The following is a 24,634-nucleotide window of genomic DNA, read 5'->3' as shown; positions in this document are numbered from 1 at the left end:
TTTCAGGTTCTGCAGGCTGCATTGTCCCTGGCAGACACTCCATTCCACCGTGGAAAGGGGAAGCAGCCCCAGGTCGTATGTAAACATGGGCATGGTCACGTGCTAAGGAAACTATTACAGAAACAGGCAACAAACTGAATTTAGCTCCTGCTTGCAGTCTGTGAAACTCTGCTGTCAATCACACGGCAGAGGGACCGGGACAGAGGTTTTACTTGCATGGTCCGAAGGTGGTGATGCTGGGATTACAAGATTCAGTGATCAGTGCTTTCGTTGTTGTCCATGGCCAGAGTCACTTCTCCAGAGATTGTCATTCTGTCCTACCACCAGCCATTCTGTCCATCTCCCTTTGGCCTTGCCAAGCACACGTTTTATCCAGTTTGGGATTTCTGCCAATCTGATGGGCGAGTGGTAGCTCCGTATGACTTACCCAGCATGCTTTGAGGGGACTGAACATCCATTTGTTTTCTTGTCTGTACGTCCCCGGCCCCCAGCTGTTTTCCTGTTGGACTTTCCTTCCTGATTTACGAAGTCGTATTTGTTGGATACAGGTCCATAGAAGCCAGCCAGGTCAAGGTGTGGTGTGAAGGTCTGTGAGACTGAGAGCCAGGCCAGTGGCACTGTCCAGCAGGCAACTGGAAACACAGACTTGGAACCCAACCGAGAGTCTGGGACTGGAGAAATAAACTTGGAAATAATCCGTAGAGATACTTATAACAATGAGATGGAGAGATCACCCAGGAAAAGAGTAACAGAGGAGAGGTGGTAAGACGGGAGCCCGGGAGCTTCCCAGCATTTAGAAGTTGAGGACAGGAAGATTACCAGACAGACGACAGACGAACGGACAAGGAGCTTCAGGTAAAGCAGGGAAGAAAGCAAAGGGCACAGAGAAAATGCTTCAGGGAGAGAGGAGACTGTCCAATGCTTTTAGAGACTGAGGGAGAGGAGACATTTTGTTGGGGACTCGTCACTGGGCTTGGCGACATGGACACTGTTGGTGACCTTGTCAGGCATAGTTGCAGTGCAATGGCAGGAACGCATGCCTCATCTCCCAGAAAGGACTCCCGGTGGCTGCTGGGCTGAGGGTGAAGTCAACGTCTGAGGTCACAAATGGGAAGATCTTCCAGAGCAGCCGTGTGCTTTCCGTGCGCCATATACAGCTGGTCAGCCATGGGCAAAGCAAGACAGAAACATTCTCAGCCAGAGCTGTTGTCCTGCCCCACAAGCACAAAGGGGTCAGTTGAGGACCCAGGGCTGATGGGCCAAGGAGGAGTGAGGACAAGAGGAGAGTCCCTCACAGCCCGTAAAGGCAAGGCCATGGCCTGGAGGTAGAGGTGTGGCCAAAGCTGCCTTTGTTAGCTGCTTAGGAACTTGTGCAAGAAACCGCCCAGCCTCTTCTGAGGGATTTCCACACAAGCTTGGTGTTCTGCAGCTCATCAAAAGCAAGCACAAGGAGCCTGGGCAAACGTTTCGTAAATTTTATTCTTGGGTTTACAACAGCTCAAGATGACAGAAGCCCATTACCGACGGGTAGGCCACACCACACAGACAGCATAAGGCAAGAGAGCCCTGTGACCAGACCCACTAAACGACTCCGTTGGCGACCTCATGGAGAGTCTGTGCTGTGGGATTTTTTTTTTTTAATGTCTCCCAGAAGATACATTACCACACGTTTTTATTTAATTAGGTTCTGAGAAACTTGACTTTTGAAAGAAATGGTTGGTGGGCAAGAATAGAAAAAAATGACTTAAAAATGTTTTAAATAAAGTGCCCAATAAATCAGTGAAAGAAGAATTTTGGAAAACAGGAGTTTTTATATGGTATAAAAATAAATACTGTTAATTTACATTACATAAGGCTGAAAATAAATTATTTTATGGATAAATTTTAAAAATCATCTTACTGGTTACATACTTACATGAAAGCTTTCAAAAGACGGTAGTAATTTTTAAAGGAATTTGTATCCTTTTATAATCTGTTAATCTGTGACTGATCTTCCCATTTTCATGCCCTCCCCATTACATGCCTTTTAGACATTTTGCTGGTCTAACCAAGGCTGCATTGCAAAAGCAAATGGAGACAAGCTCAGTTCAGTCCTCCTAATTACCACCACCCCTGGCAAACAGCAAGCTCTGGGGAGGGTGGTGGCAATTTGATATTCTATGAAATAAGTCATTGCTCTTCATTCTGAAGCTCCTGTTATAAATGTTTTCGTGGTTTGAGTTCTTTGATCTTGGGAATATGGGGGATAGAGCTAGCCGTGCTCACCCTCAGACGCATCGCACCGCGATCTCCGTCTGATGTGACCGATGTGCACTACTCCATTGGACTTTGGCAAACCTCGTTTCTCCAATTGGCTTCTTTGTAGTTAATCAGGTGGGTTTTCCTGGGGTGCACAGGGCTATGGATGTGTCCCAGAAAGTGCACTGACCTGGAATTCAGGGAGGTGACAGCTGGTCACTTAGCAGTGTCTGACCTAGGTCACAGGTCTGGTTGTGAGGACTGGGCGGCCCATCTTTAAAAGTGCTTTGGAATACAGAATGCACCAGATAAAGTTGTTAGCTCAACCTTAAAAACTGTGGCCTGCTCTCCAATTTTTTTCCCTAGGTTAAAAAAAAATCAATAGAAATAATTGAGAAATGTAATTGTATATGAATCATAGAGCGCAAATGTAAATAATTTACAAATGCTTTACAATAAAATCAAAGATATTTTCCATGGATTTAAAAAAATTAATCCATGGATTTTTTAAAAATAAAAATCTTTGCAGCTAAATATTCATCAACTTAAATTTAATCATTCTTTCTTTTATAAGAATGTTCACTATATGATATCATAACTCTCCAAGGGAGAAATTCCATAATTAGTTCAGTTCTCTGCCTTAAAACCTTCATTATAAGACAGAAGAATGGAATAATTAAAGTTTAAAAATAAGCAAAAATATATACCTCTAAACCACAGCCCCCTTATTTTAAAGAGCTTAACAAGAATATTTCCCCAATATATTTTTAAACAACCTACTATTTATATAATAATGCTAACTCACAACTTAAGCCATGATGATCAAAGTTATGTGCCTTTTTAGTTATAAATAATGGTCTTGAGAGACTGTACTGCAGTTAAAGCCCAAACTGTATGTGAAATAAAAATGCTCACCTACTGAATAACTAAGGAGCTGGCTAAGTGGTTAGACCGTAGCTGAGAGTTTTAGAAAAATACTGGAACAATACAGCAGTGTCCCTAAGGTCCCTGTGGAAATAAGCCCGTGCTGACAGGTGCACGGGGGCCCGAGTGCTTGGGGGTAACCCAGCTTCCCCTCGAGCCTCCCGAAAAGGGCAAAGGAACCCCGTGCCATCCTGGATCTATATCAGGATTATATGAAATGATATCTCTCGTTGTGAAATAAGAAGAAACCACTAATTACAATGTAGGTAACAAATACTGAATTCAGCAGCAAAGTGTTGGGATCAAATGACAGGAGCCTCAATAAACTGTGCTGAAGGACAGACACCTCTATACCCAAGGCTCAAGAGCCCTGTGATCTAGACGGTCGACTACTGGCACAGGAGTTCATCAAAAGCTTCTCTCATTTCTCTCTCTCTCACACAACTGCTCATGCCATCTTGTGTCTACAGATGCAGCTCAGGTTATCTTCCATTTTTTCACTGTTCTCTGAGAAAGATCAACAAATCAGTGATCAAAAATGGCCAACTGCTCTCATGAAAGACCTCTCAAGAGCATTCCTTGTTTAGAGGGGAGCCTGCCAAGAGCTTGCAGAGTTGAAATTAAATTAGTGTTGGCACAGGGTCATTTCAGATGCAGGTAAAGGCAAATTTATCTTATGCTCAGAAGAACATATTTAGGTCAGTTTAGGAGCAGGTAATTGGTAAATTTATCCTCAGCTAGCACAGAGGCAGGCATAATTCAGATGATTAAAAGCCTGGTGGGTGCCCTTCGATTCACGGTATGCTTTGAAGTACAACACATCCGCCAGACAGAGGCAGAGCTAGGGCTGTTCCCTCTGACTTTGCCTTACAACTTAAACAGTAATAAAAGTACATTTCTGCTATGTCTGTGGTTTCAAAATTATTCATTGTAAACATTCTATAATATATATATATACACACACATATATATTCTTTCCTATTTAATTAATTTCAGAGCTTGAGTTTGTATCTAGGTCTATGTCAAATTATTTATTCTACAAAAAGCAGCACAAATACTGTTCATTCTGGTTTCAGGACAAATTCCTTAAAAAAAAGTTAAGGCCATTTAATTGAATCAGGGCCAACTGAAGATTACCCTGGCAGAAGTCAAACTAGTGACGTAAGAGTTTTGGAAAAGAGCCAGAAGTGGTCATCTTGGGTGCTCCTCCTGGGTGACTTGAGAGCAGCAGGTAGGATTTATTAGTCTCCGACATCGCCATCTCGGTCCCCGATGAGCCACAGGAAATGGAAACTCAGGGCTAACAGAGCTGTGCCCAGCAGGTCGCCCAGCGCCGTCAGGTAGGGGATGGAGAAGCTGTCCGGGTCCTTCCCCTTCCTCCAGAAGCGGTGCACCATCCAGTCGGCGATCCACAGCAAGGTGAACACCTGGGGGAGACGCAGAGGTGACTCCCCCGCCCGGACACCCCACCCCAACAGGCTCGGAGCCCAGGCCGCGGGCCTTGAGAGGAACATTAAGTGTCCTGAAAGGAAGAGACAATTAACCAACAGGACATTTTTCTTTCAGAAGGAAGACCAGCATGTGTGTCCACGGCTCTCCACATTTCCTTAAACTTTCACGTGTCCTCTCATTCCAGCCAACCTTCCGTCACCGCGATGGTCACGGTTTTAATAGCATCAGACAATCTCTAAACCACTCTGAGGTTTCAATTTTTTTTCTCTAGAAGAAGGACTAAGACATGAAGAGAATAAAAGTTAAAATAAGAAATTATCCCAGGCATACCAAAGGAGATGAAGATGGAAAGCTGACCATTTATGAATGATCAGAGGTCACTTGTGGCTTGAGAAGGACAACTTCAGCGCCAGGGTAAGAACTGCCACCAGGAGGTGAGAGCTCAGAGTGACACACATGGCGATGAGTATTCTACAGGGCCATGCAGGTACCAAGGTGATACGTGTGAGTATCTTCTAGAATATCAAACCTATGGAACGCTTTGGGGGGCACTGAATTTGGGGACCACATCAGTGTTTTTTCTTTGATCCATTTGGAGAAGGAGGATTCTCTATCTTCAAAACCCTGAGGCAGTAAAAGGAACCCAGGATGGGGATGGTTGTGGACCAGATGGCCAGGGCAGCCCAGGGCACTTTCCCTGCTGCACTCCTTCCTCCAACACTTACTACCGGGCCACAGGCAAGCTTCTTCACCTTCCTGTTTCTCCAAATGCACATTAGGAATGACAATGGCACCGAAGTCATGAAAATGTTGTAAAGATTAAATAGTAGACTAAATAATTTGGTGCCTGAGACAATAAATTTTGAGTAAATTAACAGTATCCATATCATTACTACTTTTGTCCCTGCAGCCTTGAGAACACCTGGTGTGTCAGCAGGAAGGCCACCCTAGGTCATGCCGACAGCTGGTACCTTTCACTATTTTGGCAAATAGATGGCCATGGAGTGAGGCATATGCCTTAGGTCCCAAATGCCAAGTGCTGTAAGTTCAGCTCTGACACCTTTACCACAGAGTAGCCAACCCAGGGGGAGACGGGCACCAGCTCCAAATGAGTGGACTTCAGATGCCCTGCACATCTGTCAGAGGCTGTGCTTTAACCCCACTGTCTTTTGCATGAGGCTGAGCTTCACTAGTGTTTCCCTGGCAAGGGCTTCTTTGTAGTCATGAAAAGTTTCATCAAGCCATTCTGGGAGTTAAAGGGCATGGAATATTAAAAAGAACCCTGAACTTGGACATTACCAGATTTGGATTTGATTCTCAGTTTTTTCTTTGGGCAGTTTCTTACCACTCTCAAATTTCTCATTTGAAAAAAACAAACACAACAGGACCTAATATCTGCTCAATTGACTTTGGAACCATCAACAAGGGCCTTGGTTTTGGGGATGCAGAGTAAGGGGAAACAGCAGAGTAATGTCACATCCAAGAGTGCAAGAGAATATAGATAGAATAAAGAAAGGAGGAAAATTCACCATCAAATTAACACAAATCATTAAAAAAAACCCAATCAGAAGTCTTGGACCTAACAACTTCAATGAAATGAAACATACATGAGAACTCCCCTAATGGATTAGAATAGGCAGAAGAAAGAATTTCTGAACTTGAGATGGGTCTTATGAATTAACCCAGTCACAACAAAAAGAAATGAAGAATGAAGAAAGCCTGCAAGACTTACAGAACACAATTAAGCAAACAAATATCCCATAAAGTAAAGAAAAGAGGAAAGCTATGGAATGCCAAAAACTTTCCAAATTTTCAAAGAGATACAGACATCTAGATTCAAGCAGCTCAAAGGACTCCATCTAGATTCAACTAAAATAGACCTTCACCAAAATGCACATGATAGTAAAAATGTCAGAGCACAAGAAAAGATCAAGGGAAAAACATCAAATTATATGTACGGGAAGGTCCAGTAGACCTAAAGCAGATCTTACAGGCCAGAATACAGTGGGATAAAACATTTAAAATACTGGCGGAGGAGAGCTGCTAACCAAGAATACTATTCCCAGAAAAACGATTCTTCAAAACTGAAAAAGAAACAGAGCAGAAACTGAAGGATTTAATCACCACCAGACCCGACCTATAAGAAATACTTAAGGACGTCCTACATTAGAAATGAAAGAATAACTGCCATCGTGAACACATGAATGCATAAAATTCTGTAGAAGACAAAAGAGAACCAAATTTTTGCATTATAGAAAACTATCAGATCACATAAATAAAGATAGAAGAGATATAGAAGAACAAAAACTCTACAGAGCAAGCAGAATATAATTAACAAACTGACAGGAAGAAGTTTATACTTTCATTTGTATAAACTTTCAAGTTCATACAATGAAAGTCTGAATGTAAATGAATTAAATTCACCAATCAAAAGACATAAACTGGCAAATGGAATTTTAAAAAGGGGGAGGCACAAATTTGTATGCTTTCTCACTTCACTGTTCAAGACAGAGACTACAAATGAAGGATTGTCAAAAGATGATATATGTAAACAGAAACCAAAAACAAGCAGGAGTAGCTATACTCAGATAAGGCAAACCTTAAATCAAAACCTGTAAAGCATTGGGTGCGGAGGCACAAGCCTGTAATCCTAGTGGCTTAGAAGGCTAAGGCAGGAGGATCATAAGTTTGAGGCCAGCCTCAACAATTTAGGCCTTATGCAACTTACTGGGGATATAGCTCAGGGGGCGAGCACCCCTAAATTCAATCCCAGATACCAAACAATCCTATAAAGACAGACAAATATATTGTTTAAATAATCAATTCAGCAAGATTTAACAACTTTAAATATACAATGCACCTAACACAGGATGACCCAACTCCATAAAACAAATATTAGTAGATCTAAAATAAGAGATAGATTCTAATACAAAAACAATGGGGGACTTTAACACAGTGGTTTCCTCAATGGAAATATCATCCAGGTATAAAATCAACAAAGAAACATCAACTTGAACCTTACTACAGAGCAAATGGACATAACAGACGTTGACAGAGCACTTTGTCTAACAGCAGCAGAATACCTGTTCTTCTCAGCAGCACGTAGAACATTCTCCAGGACAGGTCCTATGCTAGGCCTCAGTCAAGTCTCAAAAATTAAAAAAGGACAAATCACATCATGTGTCTTCTCAGACTATACTTGAATAAAACTACAAATCAAGAAGAATGGAAAGTACTCAAATACACAGAAATTGAATAACATGTTCTTAAATGACCAAGGGATAACTGAGGAAAAGGGGAATTTTAAAGTATCTAGAAACTAATGAAAATAACACAACATATTAAAAATCTGTGGGATAAGGAAAAGCAGTATTGACAGGGAAGTTTACAGCAATAAATTAAAAACAAAGAGCTCAAACAAGCTAATAATGCACCTCAAAGAGTTGGGAAAAAGAACAAATAAAACCCCCAATTAATAGAAGAAAAGAAATAATAAAAATCAGAGCATAAATAAACCAAAATTTTAAAAAATGCAAAAAAGATCAAAACAAAGAATTGGGGTTTTCTTTTGAAATGATAAAAGCTAGATTAACTACAAAAATTCCAAATAAACAAAATTAGAGATGAAGAGGTGATATTGTAACTGATAACCACAGAAAAAGATCAAAAGAAACTATTATGAATATTATATGTTACAAATTTGAAAACCTAAAATGGAGAAATTTTTGAACAACATGCAATTTATCAAAACTGAGTCAAGAAGAAATTGAAAAATCTAAGCAGACCAATAAAGATTAAGAATGAAGCAGTAATTAAAAATCTCTCATCTAAAAAGTCTAGGACCTGCTGGCTTTACTACTGAATTCTATAAAATTTTTAAACAAGAATTAAAATAGTCTTAAAGTTATTCTAAAAATCTAATTTGAAAGGAATTCTGCCAAATTCTTTTTACAAGGACAGCATTATCATGATGCTAAAACTGAAAAAAAAAGATAAAGAAAAAAAGAAAAATACAGACTCATATCCCTGATGAAAAAAATTCTCAAAATACCAGCAAACAGAATTCAACAGCACATCCAAAAGTTCATGTGGTATGATCAGGTGGAATTCATCCCTAGAATGCAAGGATGGTTTGATATACACAAATCAATAAATGTGATACAGCACAGCAACAGAATGAAGGACAAAACCACATGGTCTTTTTCAATACACACAGAATACTTCATTTATACTTCATGATAAATATGCTCAACGAAATTGGGTATAGAAGGAAAATACCCGAAACACTATTTGAAAGACCTTTAGCCTGTATCATACACAATGAGGAAAAGTGTTTCCTCTAAGTTTAGAAATGAGACAGACATCCGTTTTTCCTATTCTTACAGTGTTGGAAGTCAGCAATAGCAATGAGGCAAGAGAAAGAAAGAAAGGGCATCCATTTTGGAAAGGAGGAAGTTTAAGTATCCACGTTTGCAGATGACACAATTCGATACACAGGAAAATCCAAACATTCTATCAATAAAATTGTTAAAATTTATAAATGAATTCGGTAGTTGCTAGACACAAAATCAACCTACAAAAAGCAATACCATTTTGCACATCAATAATGAACTTGATTGCCAGGTGCTGAGGCACACACCTGTAACCCGAGCAACTTGGGAGGCTGAGGCAGGAGGATCTTAACTTCAAACCCATCATTGGCAATTAAGTGAGACCCTGTCTCAAAATACAAAAATAAAGGGCTGGCAATTTGTCACTCAGTGGTAGAGCACCCTGGCTTTAATCCCCAGTACCATAAAAATAAGTAAATATATAAACATGGTGTTATAAAAACTGAAATTTATGAAAAATAAATTAAGACAGCAATCCCATTCACAATAACTACAAAAATATTTAGCAATAAACTTAACCAAAGAAATAAAAGATCTCTAAAATGAAAATTATAAAACAATGAAGCAAATTATAGAGGATATAAAAAATAGAAATATATCCCATGCTCACAGATCCAAAGAATCAATACTGTTAAAAGGACCACACTATCCAAAGAAATAAATAGATCAAATGCAATTCCCATCAAAGAATTGATGACTCTCTTCACAGAAACAGAAAAAAAAAATTCTAAAATTCATATGGAACCACAAAAGATCCAGAATAGTCAAAGTTATCTTGAGCAAAACAAAAAGCAAAAAATACCAATGCTGGCGATGTCACAATAACTGACTTCAAAGTCACAGCAAAGCCACAGCAACTAAAACAACATGAGACTGGCACAAAAACAGACACTCAGAGCAATGGAACAGAACAGAGGACAGATATTGATCCCCCACAGCCAACTAGCTTTGGATGAAGCTGCCAAGAAGACACAGTGGAGCAAACCCAGTCTCTTCAATAAACGGTGATGGTGCAACTGGATATGTGTCTGCAGAAGAGTGAAACCAGATCCCTGCTCACCACACACAAAAATCAACTCAAAATGGGTCAAAGACCTAAGTGCTAAATAGGAAACTATGAAATTACTCCAAGAAATCATATGGGAAACACTTCAAGACATTAGGCAATAATTGCTTAACTAGGACCCCAAAGGCACAGGCAACAAACGTAAAAATAGAAAAATGGATATCTCAGCTAAGTTTCAGCACAGCAAAAGAAATAATCAATAAGATTAAAAGGCAATCCACAGAATAAGAGAAAATATTTGCCAACTAATCATCTGGCAAGGGATTGATATCCAGAATGTATAAAGAATTAAAAAAGCCAACACACACACACACACACACACACACACACACACACACACACACACACACAAACACACACGTCCAGTTTAAAAAAATGTTTTTAAAAAAGTCCAACTTTTAAAATGGGTTGAGAACAGACAGTTCTCAAAAGAGGACATACAAATAGACAAAAGGCCAATATATTGTATGAAAAAAATGTTCAGTTTCACTAGTTACCAGAGAAATGCAAATCAAAACCACAATGAGAGATCATCTCATCCCAGTTTGAATGGCTCTCAAAAGAAAAACCCCAAATGCTGGCAGAGATGCAGGATAAAAGGGACCTCTTGCACACTGTGAGTGGGAGGCTCCATTAGTACAGCCATTATGGAAATCAGCTTGGAGATTTCTCAAAAGACTAAAAATAAAACTACCAGATGATCCAGCTTTCCCACTACTGGGAATATATCCTAAGGAGAGGAAATCATTACACCAAAAAGACACTTTGGTAAGGTTGGATTTGAGGTTAGGATATGCGTTAATGCAGGTGAAATGATTATGAGAGCTGGGACCAAACAGTGGGCCTCTATTTAATCTGTGGGCTAAATCCAATCTGCCGCTATTTCTGTAAATAATGTCTTATTGGAACACACCCCAATGTTTACCTATTACCTACTTAGCCTACTTCTAAGTCTACATTTTGTGAAATGGGTATTTTCATTATTCCTAATGTTTACTGGATAAACTGAGCCAGAGAGGGGAGGAAACTCTGGGTTGTCAGAACACACGATCCACAGAGCCTGAAACACTGACCATCTGCACTTCAAACAGAAGAGGTGTCACCTCTTTTCTTTTATCGTGTTTTAGATAGCTTTGTCACCACTATGACCAGAAGACCTAGCAAATTTTAGAGGAGGAAAAGCTTATTTAGAGCTCACGCACGGTTCCTGAGGTCTCAGTGCCTAGATGGGCAACGCTATTGCCAAAGTGAGGAAGAACAGGACAGAGGGTGGAGGAGGAGAGCAGCTCACAACCTGGCACACACCTCACACCTAACCAGAACATACAGAAAAAAGAAAATGGCTTCCTTACCCCACATCTCAAAATCAATTCAGGTAAAAACCCAAGCTTAAGAAGAAATACTAAAAACCTTTGTAAAAAAAGATGACTTTGATTTAGGGAATAATTTTATAATATACATAATATGTTAAAAGAATAGTTTATTTAATTAAAGATTTCTATGGTTTAATAAATAAAAATCATGCCCCAGGCTTTAAAGAATGTTCTGTCTTACATTTAGCTGACAAAGAATCAGTGTTCAGAACACTTAGAGAAAATGCAGAGAACTCCTACAGTTCATCAGGAAAATAATCCAATAGGAGAGAGAAGAGAATTAAAGTGCCAATAAACACATGAATTGATGCTGAAGCTCACTGTTAATAAGGGGACACAAATTAAAGCCACATTAAGTTCCATTCCATGTCTATCTGATGAACAAAACCCAAATTTTAAAGCACATTAACAGCAAGCCTTGTTTTTTAAATGGCCGGTAATGGGACCACACGGTGTTCACAGAAGTTCTCGGGCATGAGCTGACCTAATTCCCAGAACGTCTGTGTAATACGCCACGGATTATTATCCTTCCTTGACATATGGCAGAGCTAGAGTTAAGAAAGCTGCCGGGCTCACAGGAGCCAGGCTAGGCTCACACAGTCTGCAATGCTGAAGTCCAAGTTCTTGATCAGTAGTCCAGCACGCTGTTTGGTAAAAAGAGATTCTATGTTAATCACGGGGGTCTAAGCTGACACCTCTCTGGAGAGCAACTTGGCAATATCTAGTTAATTTGAGGATATTTGTCTCCTTAACTCAGTATTTCTACATACAAACAACGGTTTTAAGTTTCCTGCACCGCTGGCTGGGGTGAAAGGCTATAACTCTTCATGGCTACAAGTCTACCCAGGTCCCTAAGTGGCTCCCCCAAGGATGGAGAGGACCAGTGTCTTGATGTACTTGTGGAAACTGTGGAGGATTCTTCTTTTTTAATATTTTACTTTTTAGTTGTAGATGAACACAGTATCTTTATTTTATTTTTATATGGTGCTAAGAATCAAACCCAGGGCTCGCACGTGCTAGGCGAGCAATCTACCACTGAGCCACAACCCCAGCCCGTCTGGAGGAGTCTTACAGAAGCACACTGCGAGATGTGCAAAAACTACCACTGCACCACCCTGTAAACAAGGAACTGGAAATAACCTAAGATGTCTACTGTCAGACAGTGGCCGGATGAACAGAACTCTACCTAGACACTAAAATGAAAAAAAGCATGAGGTTGAATGAAAAAGCAAAAGACCACGAAAATACAACATGTTATCTGTTGGTAAAGATGGCACCCGGAGTGCTTCTCTTCCTGGAGCTCAGGAAAGATGGCGCCCGGAGCACTTCTCTTCTGGGAGCTCAGGAAAGATGGCGCCCGGAGCACTTCTCTTCTGGGAGCTCAGGAAAGATGGCGCCCGGAGCACTTCTCTTCTGGGAGCTCAGGTCCATGACACACTGAATGGCCCATGAACCCTCACCTCCAATCCCTGTGAATGGCGCGAACTTTGAATGGCGCACCTCAAATCCCTGAAGTGGCTCGAACTCTCAGCCAATGAAGAAGTAACAGCCCACTCTCCCTGCTCCTCCTCATCCTGCGTTAAGCCCATAAATATCAACACCCTGTTCATATTTGTTCTCTTACTCTTACTCTCTCTTACCCCCTCTCCTCCCCTCTCTCCTCTTTCCCCCCCTCTCCTCTCTCTACCCCACTCCTCTCTCTCTCTTCCCCCTCTCCTCTGTCTCTCTCTCTTCCCCCTCTCCTCCCTTCTCTTCTGCGACTGGCTGCTAGGGTCCTGCTAATAAAATCTCAGACAGGTAAACGGTTGTTTTGCCTTGTTGAGTTTATGGAGCTTTTCCATCGTCCTTTACATTATCTATAGACATATACCTCTGTAGAACAGTGATAAAAATGTGTGTAGCATGACAGATGCCAATTTAGAGCCAGAGGGAATGAAATGGAACAGGAAGGGATACATGTGAAGCACCTGCCATATATCTGATGTATTTTATTTATCATTTTAAAATCTTTGCTCCAAATAATCTATTAAAGGTTGTGAAAGCTGAGTGGTAAATACATGGCTCTCTTATTTCCTACGATTTCCTGCATGTGTGTATTTCATATCATTTGTAAGCAGCTGAGGCAGAGGTAAGTCACTGACCAGGGCTTCGAGACTATAACACAGAACCTACTGGGTGGATGCCTGAGAAAGGATTGGCATGCCCTGCAGAGTCCAGGAAGGTTTGGACCTGGAAGTACCAGGTGGCGAGGCTAACACACAGAGATTATTAGGTGTCTGTGTGTGGAGTGAGCAAATGCCCACATTCTCTTACCGTTTCTGCAATTCCCCTGCCCAGGTGGGAAGTTCACACCAATGTACTTTGGAGAAACTGAATGAGAAAGGCTAAGCACTCAAGGGTGCTGGGAACTCTGGGACAGTGGTTGAGAATGAGATTAACTGGAAGTCTGAATAGTTAACTGTGGGATTCCTCCAGATCCTTAACTGGTTCTGAGAACAGAGCAGACAAGTGTGTAGCCCCCCCAGAGAGGAGATTAGATGTTCACATTTGGAGGTTTGCAAATGGTCACTTCCCACATCCTCAATGGTAAAGCTCCCAGGTACACCCCCACTTCAAGTTACTCTACTTCTACTTCCTATTTTCTCTATCTCATGGAGATGATGATGTGAATATTAAATAATAGAGCAGTTGGAACCCTGCTTGGCATAGAGAAAGAACTTCCTAAAGATTGGCTGTGACTTTTAAGAAACACGCCATACATGGAGAAATAAGAATCTGACATTTTCAACAGTAGTACTGGACACACAGGAGCAATGCCCTCAGCAGCCTGAGAAAAATCTTGCCAATTTACCATTCTAGGCTGTCAACGGACCCATCATGTGTTGAGGGTGAGCTGAAGACATTTTAAAATGTGTGCATGCAGAAAAGGTCTCTCCTGTGTTCTCCTCCTTTGGAAATTTCTCTAAAATGTGTTGAAGCAAAAGGAGAGGGTGGACCAGGAAAGAGAAATGAGATCCAGGAGGCAGAAGAGCCAACACGGGCATGCAGGAAGAGGAGGGTCCAGGAGGAGAGCTGGGTGGGGCGGGGCTGCTCCAGGGGGAGCCCTCCAGGATAAAGACAAAGACACATCATCCGATATAACAGAACATGGGGAGCAAAACACAAACTACAGGTATGGAATAGCTGTACGGGAGCACTTGGGAAAAAATTAAGGATATAGAAAACTATGCAAGGGTAAAAATATGGCTGATATCTCCAGAAAAATACTTTGAGATTAAAACAAAGGCAATGCATTGCTTGACTATGATAAATAATATCTGTAAGCCATGGTGATATAAACCTTACGCATTTATTAAATAAAATTTGAGCATTGCCTCATGAGGAGGACGGAAGTTGGGGTGATATGGCCTGAGGTTAAGATGGCCAAGTCCTTATCTATCACAGTCCTTATCTATCACAGCTAAAGTCAATAAGTAATGTCTCAAATTCATAAATAAAATTAGCAATCCAATAAAATATGTAGATAAATAAGAGGAAAAAAGCTCGTAATTAATGTTTTATATATACATACACATTTATATGTATGTATACATATGTATTTATATAAACGGTCTTGAAAAAACGAAATAGAATAATTGAATATAATGAATATAATGGTCTACCAGAAAAAGTATCAGCATACATAGCACATATTAAGAGTATTTCATTAAACTTGGTTCAACTATGAATTGACATGTTTATAAATGTGTGTATATTTTCAGTATAAACTTATTTCTTATGTTGTGGTCAAAAACATTTTAAAATTAGCCAGGCTGGCTGCTCACTCCTGCAATCCCAGGCACTCAGGAGGCTGAATCAAGAGGATCAAAAGTTGCAGCCTTGGCAACTTAGGGAAACCCTGTCTCCAAATTAAAAAAAAAAGAAAAGAAAAGAAAAGAAAAGAAAGAAAGAAAGAAAGAAAGAAAGAAAGAAAGAAAGAAAGAAAGAAAGAAAGAAAGACAGAAAGAAAGACAGAAAGAAAGAAAGACAGAAAGAAAGACAGAAAGAAAGAAAGAAAGAAAGAAAGACAGAAAGAAAGAAAGAAAGAAAGAAAGAAAGAAAGAAAGAAAGAAAGAAAGAAAGAAAGAAAGAAAGAAAGAAAATGAAATGAAAAGGGTGTGGATGTAGCTCAGAGGCAGAGCACTTGCCAAGCTCGCACAAGTCCCTGGGCTTAATCCCCAGCACTGCAAAAAAGACAAAGACAAAGAAAAGCCAAAGCTTACACGCACCCTCAGACATCAGGTCCAGGATCTGACGTGAGACTGGGCAGGGGAAAGCCAGGCCTTCTTTCTATGTGATCCTCCAGCTGTTAGTGAAGTATTAACACAATAAACCTGAAGCAAATATTTGTTGTTAAAGTCCCTCCAGCACTTGTCGACAGGTGACAAGAATCTCACAGCTTTAGTTTCCTAGTCTCTAAAAACTGGGGCTATCCTCGCCTGCCTCAGGGGCTGGCTGTGGCAGTGAAGTGGGGGCGCACAAGCCTGGCTGCAGCGAGTCCTCATAAACACCAGAGCCACCGCCCGCACACTGACTACCACCTGCTTGGAACTGATGGCCTTTACCGAAAAGGTCCCAGGAATGGAGGTGTGATGCTGGTTTCTAAAACCAGCCACTCCGCGACATTTCACGCCGCTGAGCCTTCCTTCTTTAAAATGAATGAACTAATCTTCCTAGTTTGTTCTAGCTCACAAAGGTCCCAGGCTGCTGTCTCCATGGCCACAACCACTGCGCTCCTTACCTCTGTGTGCTCCCCTCCCCCTGGGGTTCTCATTCTAGTCACTGCATATATTATACAACATGCTTTAGGTCAAGTTCCTTCCTACGCAATTTCTTTTTAAAGGTATCGTGTTGAGTTAAAGTTCTAGCAGGTGTATTTGTGTGTGTATGTGTGTGATGTGTGTGGTGTGTGTGTGTGTGTGTGTGTGTGTGTGTTTTGTTGTTGTTTTGCAAAAAAAGGATGTTTGTGTTTCCTTGGAAGTCTATATCAAATAAATTATTAAAATCAGATACTTCTTATTGCAACATGTTTTAAGATTAAATAACATTTAGGGGATGTGTGCTTACATATGGAATATCAAACCAAGGGCATGCTGTGTTTTTATATCATCTGTTCTCTATGAAATATGCATAACTTCTCTAGGTAAATAAGCCTGCTGAAAAGGCAACTTTGTAGCTCCGGCTAATTATGCAGGTTCTAGAGGTATTGCTTGGAATTTAATATATAAAGTACAAGATTCTATATTTGCTTTGGACGCTATTGATTTCTAGACTAGCTCCTTCTCTGAGCTTAGATCAACATTCTCCTGCGTTAGCATCCACCTAGTGCCACGGCTCCAACGATGGCTTGTGTGCAGTGTGAAGAAAGATGGTTTCTTTGGAGACGTGCGCTGAGCCATAGATACAAAAGTGAACTACAGAAGCAGCAAATGAGCACAACTCTTCCTAACCCCTAACTTCACAAAGGCTGAATTCACAGCCCTAAAATACAGGCTTCCCGAATCCTGTTTCCAGGCTGAAAATGATCCTTGTTAAAATCTAATATTTAAATGTCCGCTAAGAATAATTGAAGATAGCAAGAGTGCAGTCTCCTTCTGATGATCAGATAAAACCGTCTCTTCTCCGGCCTAGACTATTTCTGTGAGGTGGCAGTGGGGGAGGTGGGGACTGAATGGTGCTGTTGAGGACACAAAGAACATCTGGTTCCCTTTTTTTCCCTGGGCACCATGGTGGGTATTATTATCTCTATTTTCAGAAGAGAAAGTGTGATGCAGAAAGGATGGGTGACCTGCCACCTGCACAGTTCCTGAGGGTGGGGTCAACACAAGGTCTGTTTAACTGAAGCCCAGGCTGCTGCCTGCCTGTTACGTTACCCCGCTGGGCAGCCTGAGGGCAGCAGAAAAAGACAAGACAGTGTTCCCACCTGTAGATGAACAAGACAAAACAAAACCAGCCTAAAACACAAAGACAACAGAACAACCCCCGCCACTTCATCTTTAGCAGCATCGTAAACAACCCACCACTGAAAACTACTTAAAATGCTCAATATAATTAAAAAAAAATCTTTTTAAAGGCCTCGCTGAGCTGGCATGAAAGTCAGGAACACATGGGCCTTGGAGGGAGGCAGGTACGCGGCCCGCAGAGCGTAAGGGCAGGCCTGGGGCCTGCAGGCAGCCACAGGGCCCAGAAGACCGTGAGCTGGCCGCTCACCAGCACAAACCACACTAGGCCATTTATGCCCTCTGCCTCTCCAGGGGCTCCAGGGATCTCCTGCTGGTCTTGGGAGCAGCAGAGGGCACAGTAGAAAGGAGACTTGGGCAAGGCCTGGCCCAGGTGGGAGTCTATCAGGTTTGCACATAAGCTGCAACCCCACGCCTTCTGAATAAGGAACAAACCTGCCCCCAAGAAGAGACGAAAAGGAAATATGTCTGAGTGTGGGGCTCATGTTGAGGGAAATCTCCCCCAAGAAAGCGCCTAACCATGAGGTGGTGTTTACATGGATTTGAGGCCAGCATCAAACCATCTGTGTGGTCCAACCAACCTCAACCTGAGTATTTTAAGTAGTTCTCAGGCTGACAGTATTCTAAGGCTCTTGAAAAAAGCAAATAAAATCCTTTCTGAAGCAATGGGACCTTCAACAGTTTAATACAGGAAATTAAACAAGACACTAATAGCAAAAATAACTGCAGAATCAGATCCAGAAAATATCACTGGAAATATAAACTATTGCAGACAGAATATAATTGTATCATATTTTTTTAAAAAAATAAAAAAGGGATCATGAATATTAGAATGCAGCAAAGTAATATAATGAAATGAAAAGTTAGAACAAGAAGCAACTAGAATGTCTAAAAATAAAAATTTTAACCACTGAGATTAAAAACATAATAGATATGAGATTAATAGCATATTAGATACAGCTGAGGATAGAATTAATGAACTGAAAAGTCTAAAGGAATTAATAAAATTCCTTTATTTTCAGGATTAATTCCTTTACTTCTGAATTAATAAACTGAAAGGAATTAATAAAAATTTACACAAAGATACAAAGAGCTGGAAAATAGTTTAAAAAAATATGCCAGAGATGTGGAGGTCGTACAAGTAATTCTCAACATGTCTACTTGGAGATCCAGGATGGAAAAAGAGAGGAGAGAGAATATGTACAGAGAAGTTGGCCATCTTAGTAGATGCTAACCCAGTTCTCTAAGGAATCAAGAGATCAACTAGATACAGTCTTACAAAAATAGATGCTCTCATACCAACAAGTAACAAACTTGATCTAATGGGGGAGAGAGAGAGAGAGAGAGAGAGAGAGAGAGAGAGAGAGAGAACCAACTGCAGTCAACATTTGGAAAACATGCCTTTCCCACAAACAAATAATATTTATTAAAGAAAAAAAAATACTACCCACATACTAGGCCATAAGAACATTCTCAATAAAATCTCAAAGGATTAATATTATAAAGGCCATATTCTATTATCGTGGTGCAGGTAGAAATCAATAACAGATACCAAAACAACAACAAAAATGTTTGGACATTTTAAAGTACACTTCTAAATAAATCATGAGTCAAAGAGAAATCATAATACAAACTATAAAATAATTATAACTAATATCTCAATAACCAAATTCCATATATTAAATTATAGAATGATAGTGGTATAGCCCTTAAAGGCATATGTTAAAAGAGAATATTGAAAATAAATGTGCTAAGACTCTATATCTAGAAGTTAGAAAAATTATAAACCCCAAGTAGAATGAAAAAAATAAGGAGAGTAAATACAGAGATTAATAAAGCAGAACACAAATACGACAATGAAGGAAAAGTCAAAGCTGGTCCTCTGAAAAGGTAAATGAGACGGGCAAATGTTGGCATCCAGGATAAAAGCAAAGGTAAAAATAGAGTGTGGGAAGTTAAGGGCTGGGCTAGACAGAGGCTCCCGGCAGCCAGGCCCAGCCCGTCCACAGTGCCTCCTGTCTTGTGAGCAGAGAGGACTCAGGAACTGATCTCCTCAGACTGCCTTCAGCAGGGCTGCAGGGAGAGCCCCGTTCAGCATGCTGCACTCCAGCGAGACCTTGGAGGTGTGGCGGAGCGGACGCCTGGTTTGCCCCTGTAAGAGAGCAGTGCTCTGGAGACTGGCAGGTGCATGTGTTTGCAGGGCTGAGCAGACCCCATGTTCCTCAGCCAGTTACAAAGCTCGAGGTGTGGGGACAGCTGGGATGCTGTAGTAGAATTGTTACACTCCTAACTTGCGAGTGTAACAGGCCTCCCGACTCTCTGGGCCTCGTGGAGTACAGGGGACCAAGAGCATGTGGTAGCTGCCCCCTCTCCACAGGGCTCTCGCCTCCCACCCCAAGGCCTCCCATCAGCCACCTCTAGGAGACTGGTATGAGCAGCAGTAAAACAAATCTAGAAAACATGTTACATATACATTATCCTGTGAGTACTGCTAGAGCCGAGAAGATAAGTGAACAAGTAAGGAGCAAGGTCATTGTCACATTTTACACTTTAAGCATTTATATACCTGGCATTTATCCAAGGAACGCATACAGGCATTTAATGTAGGAAATTGCTGTTTCATTCTTAACTTTATTCAGTTCCAGTATGGAAGGACAAGGAGTCAGAATACAATAACAATCTTCTGCATTAACTAGCCATGCAAAACTTTCAATGAACAACATGTGTAGTTTTTCTAATTCTTTTCTTCCCCCCATGTTTGTTCTGAAACTTTTTATATCTGTTGGATAATTTTAAAAATCAAGGCTTCTAAATATATGAATATATTTTTGGAGGGGAGAGAATATGTGTCGGTTTATTTTATAAAACTATAGGTTTTACTGATGCATTTAATAACCTTATTTTGAGGGGCTGGCATACAGCTCAGTGATAGAGCAGGTGCTTGGCATATGTGAGGCCCTGGGTTCAATCCCCAGCACCAAGCAGGGATTTTCCAAAGTTCGTGGCACACAGTGGCTAAGAGTTGCTGTCTAAAAGAAACTTATAATGTGTTCCAGGATATCTTTACAACAACAGTCATGATTTTTTTCTAATAGCAAAAGGAAGTCAACTAAAAGTCTATTAATACAATAGAATGCTATATAATAGCAAAATTGATGAATAACAGTTACACATGTGAATAAACCTCAAGCACAATGCCAATCAAAAGAAAGTCACTAAAGCAAAAACTCAGGATGGTGCCTTCATTTAGATATACAAATATCTGTAGACACATGGCTGCACAATCAGGACAGAGTTTCCTCTGGGAAAGAAAGGGGACACAGAGGGACTTCAAAAAGCATAGGAACATCTTTGGCATAAGAAAGATTTTTTTTAAAGGAGACAAAAGGAAGGGAGAATACTCACCAGTAGCTTCAGAATCCTCCAGATCCAAAAAACAGACCTATGTGGATCTGGAGGGCTCTGAAGCCACTGGTTAGAGACACATGAAAAAAAGCAGAGAACAGAATCTGACGAACAAATGGAAGAAATGTGCTTAATTAAGCTAATTAACATCTAGGAAAAGGCAGCCACGAGAAGTGACAGTGTGAAAACCCAGACGTAACCAACATGGACTTCCAGGAGGCTAGGTCCCGTGTCACATTCAGATCTGGAGACCTCCAGACTACTGCTGTTGAAATGCCAGCTCGCTCAGAGCTCTGCAGCAGCAGAGAATAAAGGGATGCTGACTCGTGAGAATCGCAGGGGCAAAGACATCTACATTCTACTTAGCACAGCTATGCCTGAGCACACAAGTGAACTGAAACCTCTGTAGAGAAGGGCATTTGCAAAGAGAAAGAAGGTAAATGATTTCTTTTTGAAACTAAAATCCAGAACATGTTAAGGCTCAAAGGAAAATAACGGTTGCTTAAGATCTAGAAATCAGTAGAAAAGGAGTGCATCTAGAAACAGACTTACATACATAGTCAATTGATTTCTGATAAAGATGCCAAGATAATTCAAAGGGGAAAAGCACAGTCTTCCCGATGAATGGTACTGCAAATGGATATCCACACTGAAAAACAGGAACCTCAATTTCATCTCATGCCCTCCATAAAAATTAACTCGAAATGATCTGACCCAAATAAAAGCCAAAACTAGAAAATCTCTAAGAGAAAATCTTCATGCTCAGGAGCAGACAGATTTCTTATGATAACAAAGGCACTAATCTTAAAAAAAAAAACTGATAAACTGAACTTGATTAACATTAAAACTTTTGTTCTTAAGATACACAGTTAATCTCAGTGGCTTGGGAGGCTGAGGCAGGAGTATCTCGAATTCAAAGCCAGCCTCAACAACATAGTGAAGCCCTAAGCAACTCAGTGAGAACCTGTCTAAATAAAATTTTTAAAAGGGCTGGAGATATTACTCAATGGTTAAGCACCTCTGGGTTCAATCCCAGGTATCTACCCGACCCCTGCAAAGAAACAAAAACAAACAAACAAAAACCAAACATGGTTAAGAAAATAAAAAGGCAATCGACAGGAAGAAAATATTTCCAATACATATGTCTGACAAAGAACTTGCATCTATGATATATAAACTCACTAACAGGTCAAGCCCACCTTTTTAAAAAAGGAGCTAAAGAAAAATATGAATGGCTAAAAAGATATTCAATACCACTAGACATCAGGTAAATGCAAATGATGATCACCACAATACCACTTTTACAACTACTAGATGGGCTAAAGGTAGAAAGACTGACGATACCAAGTGTTGGTGAGGACAAAGAACAACTTGAACTCTCATGTAGGGGTAATGAGGATGGCGCAATCACTTGGAAAACAGATCAGCAGTTTCTTATAAAATTAAACATATATTTTCCTCGGGCTGGGGTTGTGGCTCAGTGGCAGAGCGCTTGCCTAGCATGTATGAGGCACTGGGTTCAATTCTCAGCACCACATATAAATAAATGAATAAAATAAAGGTCCACCAACAACTTAAAAATATTAAAAAAAATACTTTCCATAAAACCCAGAAATTCCATTCCTGGATATTTGCCCAAGAGAAATGAAAACATATATCTGAACAAAGACCTATGTTCATAGCAGTTTCATGCACAACAGCCCCAAACTGGAAACAAATGGATAAACCAACTGTGATGTATTTACACACTGGAATACCTTCAGCAATAAAAAGAAGCAAACTCCTAATACATGGAAGAGTAGCAATAAGTTTCAAAAATATGTTGCATAGGGCTAGAGACATAGCTCAGTGGTAGAGCACTTGCCTAGCATATGTAAGGCCCCGAGTTTAATCCCCAGCACCACACAAATGAGACAAAAATATGTTGAATAAAAGCATACAACAAAGACTATATATGCATTTGTATGAAATTCTAGAAAAGGGAAATGTAATTTATAGTGACAGATCCCTGGTTGTGGGGAGCTGGGGATGGCAGGGAACTGACGGTAAAGGAGCACAAGGGGACCTATCAGAGGGGAAGGTTATGTGCAGACGCCAGGACTTCCGAGGCTCCACACTGTGTGTATTACTGTACCTCCATGGACATTCACTACACACCTAATGTTGATTTTTAAGTTGTCTTTACAGGTTGCAGATTTCATCCTTATATATTGAGTAGTGTTGTGCAGCAAGAGCCCACAGCCAGGGGTCACGGAGTGACAGCCTACAGGTCAAATCTGGCCTTATATGGCTCGCAGCTAACAGTTCTACTTTTCACATTAAAAAAAATCAAAGAAAAACTTTTGTGACATGTGAACATTTTATGAAATTCATTTTTAGCATTCATAAAATCTGTCAGAACACAGCAATACTCATTTAGATATTGTCTATGGCTAATCCGCACCATCGTGGCACGGCTGAATCTGTAGAACATCTGACCTGCATGGCCTAAAATATTCTGTTTTTTTTGTTTTTTTTTTTTTGTACTGGGAATTGTACCCCGGGGTGGTGCTTTACCACTGAGCCACCTTCCCCAGCTCTTACTGATCGGAGAAAGGGTCTCCCTAAGTTGCTTAGGGCCTCACTAAGCTGCTGAAGCTGGCCTGGCACTTGTGGTCCTCCTGCCTCAGCCTCCCACATTGCTGGAGTTACAGGGGTGGATCACCACGCCTGGCCTAAAATGTTCACTATCTGGCCCTTTATAGAAAAAATTTGCTGGTCACTGCCATAGCATATAGGACCTCTTCCTGTCACCTTCCATTAACAAATAATGAAAATGACGAGGTTAAGTTCTCAATTCTTTAATTTATCCTCTGATAAGGAGACAGGCTTTGGAGTAGTTCAAATCTTATACCACTTAACTATTTAGTATCACTTTGGGTAATTTTTTAAGCTCTCGATTTCTCACATTTATCACTTGGAAAGATGATGCACATCTCAGAGGACTGCTGACAGGCTTGAGATGATATAAACTAAATACATGCCACTTGGCAGCTGATCAGCACTAGACGAGCAGTAGTTCATGCCTCCTCCCAAGTGAGGTACTGAGGAAGAGTGACTGGTCAAACAGTGAGAAAGAACACCTGGTCAGCCACCAGCCAGTCTCCCGCTCCTCCTAGCCTGGTCCTCATCCTTGCTGAAGTGTGTCACCCACTTCCCTTCCTTGTATTCAGATCAACCCCTGTCTCAGCACTGAATGCGGCCATACTCCCCAGGTCGACTCTTTGGGGTCTGGCTTCTTTTGCTTGACGTTATGGTCATGAGACTCCAGATGCTGCGAATAACTTATTATGTAGAGTTCTAAATCACTGATTACACAGTGGGGTAATACTTTACTGTGAAATGTTATTTACTTTAAAAAATAACTTGAAGGGTTAGCATTATCTTCAAATGACTGTTAAGATAGCTACACTGTTACAATAGCCAAGCGGTCATTCCTAGAATATTTTATTAGTCCTGATTGAGCATGTAATTCTACATTTTAAAAACCTATCTTCAAATTCTTCACCTCACCCATCGATCTGTTTGTTCTTCTAGATAAACATCCTTATCTAGTGCTTCCACTATTACTCAAAGTTCATGAACTATATCTTTAATCTAATTTAACAAATATTTACTTATGCCTAAATAGAAAATGCTATCATTAAAATTTCTGGAACATTCAAAAAGAATAAGACACAGTTTTTGCTCCCAATGAGATCAGAGTCTAAATGATGGCATGCAACTGAAATGCCTAAAACAACCCAA

General features: G+C 40.6%; 1 protein-coding gene across 7 annotated transcripts in view; it reads right to left on the bottom strand.

Moving 5' to 3' along the window:
• Positions 1-1,460: 1,460 nt before the first annotated feature.
• The window catches only part of Slc41a2 (solute carrier family 41 member 2), a 121,472-nt gene continuing 98,298 nt past the window's right edge, over positions 1,461-24,634 (bottom strand). For all 7 annotated transcript variants that reach the window (XM_005322339.5, XM_078052908.1, XM_078052906.1 and 4 more), the window contains one exon: positions 1,461-4,589. In XM_005322339.5, the coding sequence (XP_005322396.1) occupies positions 4,404-4,589 (186 nt within the window). In that variant the 3' untranslated portion in view covers positions 1,461-4,403. The remainder of the gene's footprint in view (positions 4,590-24,634) is intronic.

The sequence above is a fragment of the Ictidomys tridecemlineatus genome, chromosome 6 (assembly GCF_052094955.1).
Source record: "Ictidomys tridecemlineatus isolate mIctTri1 chromosome 6, mIctTri1.hap1, whole genome shotgun sequence".
NCBI lineage: Eukaryota > Metazoa > Chordata > Mammalia > Rodentia > Sciuridae > Ictidomys > Ictidomys tridecemlineatus.
The sequence above is the reverse complement of the archived record's forward strand: the minus strand, read 5'-3'. Positions and strand labels throughout refer to the sequence as shown.